A 3,213-nucleotide genomic window follows, 5' to 3' on the forward strand; every position below is an offset into this window, starting at 1 on the left:
CAAGTTCCTGGGCTCCACCATCTCCCAGGACCTGAAGTGGACATCCAACATCAGGACCATCACCAAGAAGGCACAGCAAAAGATGTACTTCCTGCGCCAGCTCAGGAAGTTTGACCTGCCCCAGGAGCTGCTGATACAGTTCTACAGAGGAATCATCGAGTCTGTTCTCTGCACCTCCATCACTGTCTGGTTTGGCTCAGCAACTAAACAGGACAAGTACAGACTTCAGCAGACAGTCAGGACTGCAGAGAAGGTCATTGGTGTGAGCCTGCCCTCCATAGAGGACCTGTACACTGCACAGGTCAAAAGGAGGGTGGAGAGGATCACTGCAGACCCCTCACACCTCGGACACAATCTGTTTGTACTCCTCCCTTCTGGACAGTGTTACAGGTCACTGTGCACCAAGACAACCAGGCACAGACAGTTTCTTCCCCCAGGCTGTCACTCTGATGAACACTTAACCCATGACAGTATGACTGGACAATAACCCTCAGTGCAATACCTGTAAATATACATTGTAAAGATTATACAGATCCGTACAGGTCTCTAGTTTTAAGTACTCTGTTTTTATCCCTATTTATCTCATTTCAATGAACATTCCTTGTTGTCTGCATTGTTTAATGTCTGTTTATACTGCTTATTCTGCATTGTTTGCACTGTTTGTTGCTGTCAATATTGCTGTTAATACTGCTTATTTTGTTATATTACACAGCCTTATGCTGGTTTACTGTTTGCACATTGAGAGCCGATGTACCTGAGTCAAATTCCTCGTGTGTCCATCACACCTGGCCAATAAAACTGATTTTGATTCTGAGTTCACCATCGACATCAGCAGCAGCTTTACGTGCCGATCCTGACATAAGTCATTCATCTGGTGAACAGAAAAGTTATTCCAGCACAACTGAGAACAAGAACTTAAAACTACAATTTGTATTACTTTATAATTAAGATAGCAGTAGTATGAGACTCTACAATCAGTCACTTTTTCTCTGTCCAGCCCTCCCTCTCCCTGCTTGCAGCCCATTGTGAATGCAAAACTGGTCACAGTGTCATGGTTTGGGGAGAAATCCACCAAGTTAGCAGACAGCATTCTACTGGTGGGTATAAAAATAATGTAATAACTGAGCTGACTTCCCTGCTTCATGTCTATAGTAAATAGCACAGCTGTATAGCAACTTCCACCAAATGACAGGCGGACACAACAGCTTGTGAACATCAGCAGAGAAATAATAGTGGACCCCGCATATCTACAAAAAAACTCTTTGTTATACATACTATTAGGAAAAACAATTCTGAAATTGAATAAAGTACACTGTCTAGTGTGGCTAAGCTTACATTATTGTAGTACTTGAAGAGAGCAACACACAGAAAAGTAATACCGCCACAGTTGTAGCAGGTGCCAAACTGGTGTCCAAGAGCCAGACTCCTGGGGAAAATCACCAAGTTAGTGGAGACTACAACACATTCAGGCGGGAGGTGTTAAAATAAGGTAATTCACTGGTGATAAATTGATTTGACAGCTGTGGCAGACCAGGTGGCTTGTAAATGAACTATGTGGATGTAACTGGTTGATTACCATAAATGAAAGCAGCAATGAAGCTGTTAACCAGCTCCTGTTACAGTTACTAGCTCAAATCTATAAAGTACAATTTTTCTTAGCAAATGCAACATCTTGTCAGGTGATCTTTTTCAACATAATTAACCATATGTACTTTAAGACCCCAAAACACTATTTGCAATCTAAGAAAATAAGGTATTTTCTGTGAAAATGTTTGCCTCTGTTGTTTTTTTTTTTTTTTTTACATTTGAACAAACATTTCCAACCATATTTTATTCTTACTTGAGTAGAATACTGATGATTTCATGAATCAATTCAAGTTTTTTTTTTATAATATTTTTGACCCACAGCCATTTTATAGTTTCTTTTTCTTTTTCTGAAAATGCTATACACATACTTTTGTGTCTAACTCTTATTTTTCTGTTTCCTATTTCTTTTGAAAAACATTATTTTACTACCACCGTGATCATCTTTTCATTTTCTAGATATGCCACCCATGATGGAAGTGAAGGGGGAACCCGGCCCCCAAGGGAAACCTGGACCAAGAGGTCCACCTGGACCACCAGGACTTCCAGGAAAACCTGGACTCGGAAAGCCAGGTCTCAATGGCCAGTCAGGCCCACAGGGGCCTCCTGGCTTTCCAGGAATTGGTAAACCAGGACTTCCAGGTCTCCCAGGAAAGACTGGGCCAAATGGGGTGCCAGGGCTTAATGGTGAAGTTGGCCCTCGTGGTGAACCAGGTCTTAGAGGTCCTCCAGGGCAGCCTGGTCTCCCTGGCCCAGCTGGCCTGTCTCTGAATGGGAAACCTGGTCTTCCAGGTATCAGAGGTCCCCCTGGGACTCGGGGAGAACCAGGAGCAAATGGGATTGCTGGCCCACCAGGTGAGCGTGGGATTAAGGGTGAAAATGGAAATGGGAAGCCAGGGCTTCCAGGTATAAGGGGTCCGCCTGGGCTGAAAGGTAGTGCAGGACAGCCTGGTCTTCCAGGTATAGGCAAACCGGGACCAAAGGGTTTGCCTGGACTTCCTGGACCTAAAGGTGACCAAGGACTTCCAGGGGATCTTGGTGAACCAGGAGAGGCTGGTCCTCCAGGTCTACAAGGTCTGCCAGGACCAGCTGGGTTAGGGAAGCCTGGACTAGATGGACTGCCAGGAGCACCAGGTCCTCTAGGTTCAAAAGGTGAACCAGGACCCAGGGGTTCTCCGGGATTTCCTGGAACTCCTGGCTATGGAAAACCTGGCCTGAGTGGTCCAAAAGGAGACAAAGGCCACAGTGGGTTGCCTGGTCCCCCAGGGCACAAAGGAGATCAAGGAATGATGGGCCCAAATGGGGAGCCAGGTCTTGATGGACAACCAGGACCATCAGGACTTCAAGGCCCAATGGGACTCCCTGGAAAACATGGAATGCCAGGACAGAAAGGAGATCTGGGGCCCCAGGGTCCTCCAGGACTGCCTGGTTTGAGAGGTGATCAAGGCCCCAGTGGACTCCCTGGAAAACCCAGCATCCCTGGAGAAAAAGGCATCCCTGGGATTAATGGCCCAACTGGAAAACCTGGGGTCAAAGGTGAAGCAGGCCATATTGGACTACCTGGGAATCCTGGGCTGACTGGTGCTCCAGGGCCTAAAGGTGAGGCAGGGTTTATAGGGGCACCAGGCC

At 46.3% G+C, this 3,213-nt stretch overlaps 1 protein-coding gene and 1 long non-coding RNA gene across 2 annotated transcripts in view; one reads left to right on the forward strand and one right to left on the reverse strand.

The window, feature by feature from the left end:
* Window positions 1-3,213, forward strand: part of col8a2 (collagen, type VIII, alpha 2) — a 49,895-nt gene that overhangs the window by 43,238 nt on the left and 3,444 nt on the right. The window contains exon 3 of the mRNA XM_020614222.1: window positions 2,044-3,211. Coding sequence (XP_020469878.1) covers window positions 2,044-3,211 — 1,168 coding nt within the window. The remainder of the gene's footprint in view (window positions 1-2,043; window positions 3,212-3,213) is intronic.
* LOC109968160 (uncharacterized) overlaps window positions 1-3,213 on the reverse strand; it is an 18,266-nt gene that overhangs the window by 1,348 nt on the left and 13,705 nt on the right. The window lies entirely within an intron of this gene.

This window comes from Monopterus albus, unplaced genomic scaffold, assembly GCF_001952655.1.
Source record: "Monopterus albus unplaced genomic scaffold, M_albus_1.0 scaffold143.1, whole genome shotgun sequence".
Classification (NCBI taxonomy): domain Eukaryota; kingdom Metazoa; phylum Chordata; class Actinopteri; order Synbranchiformes; family Synbranchidae; genus Monopterus; species Monopterus albus.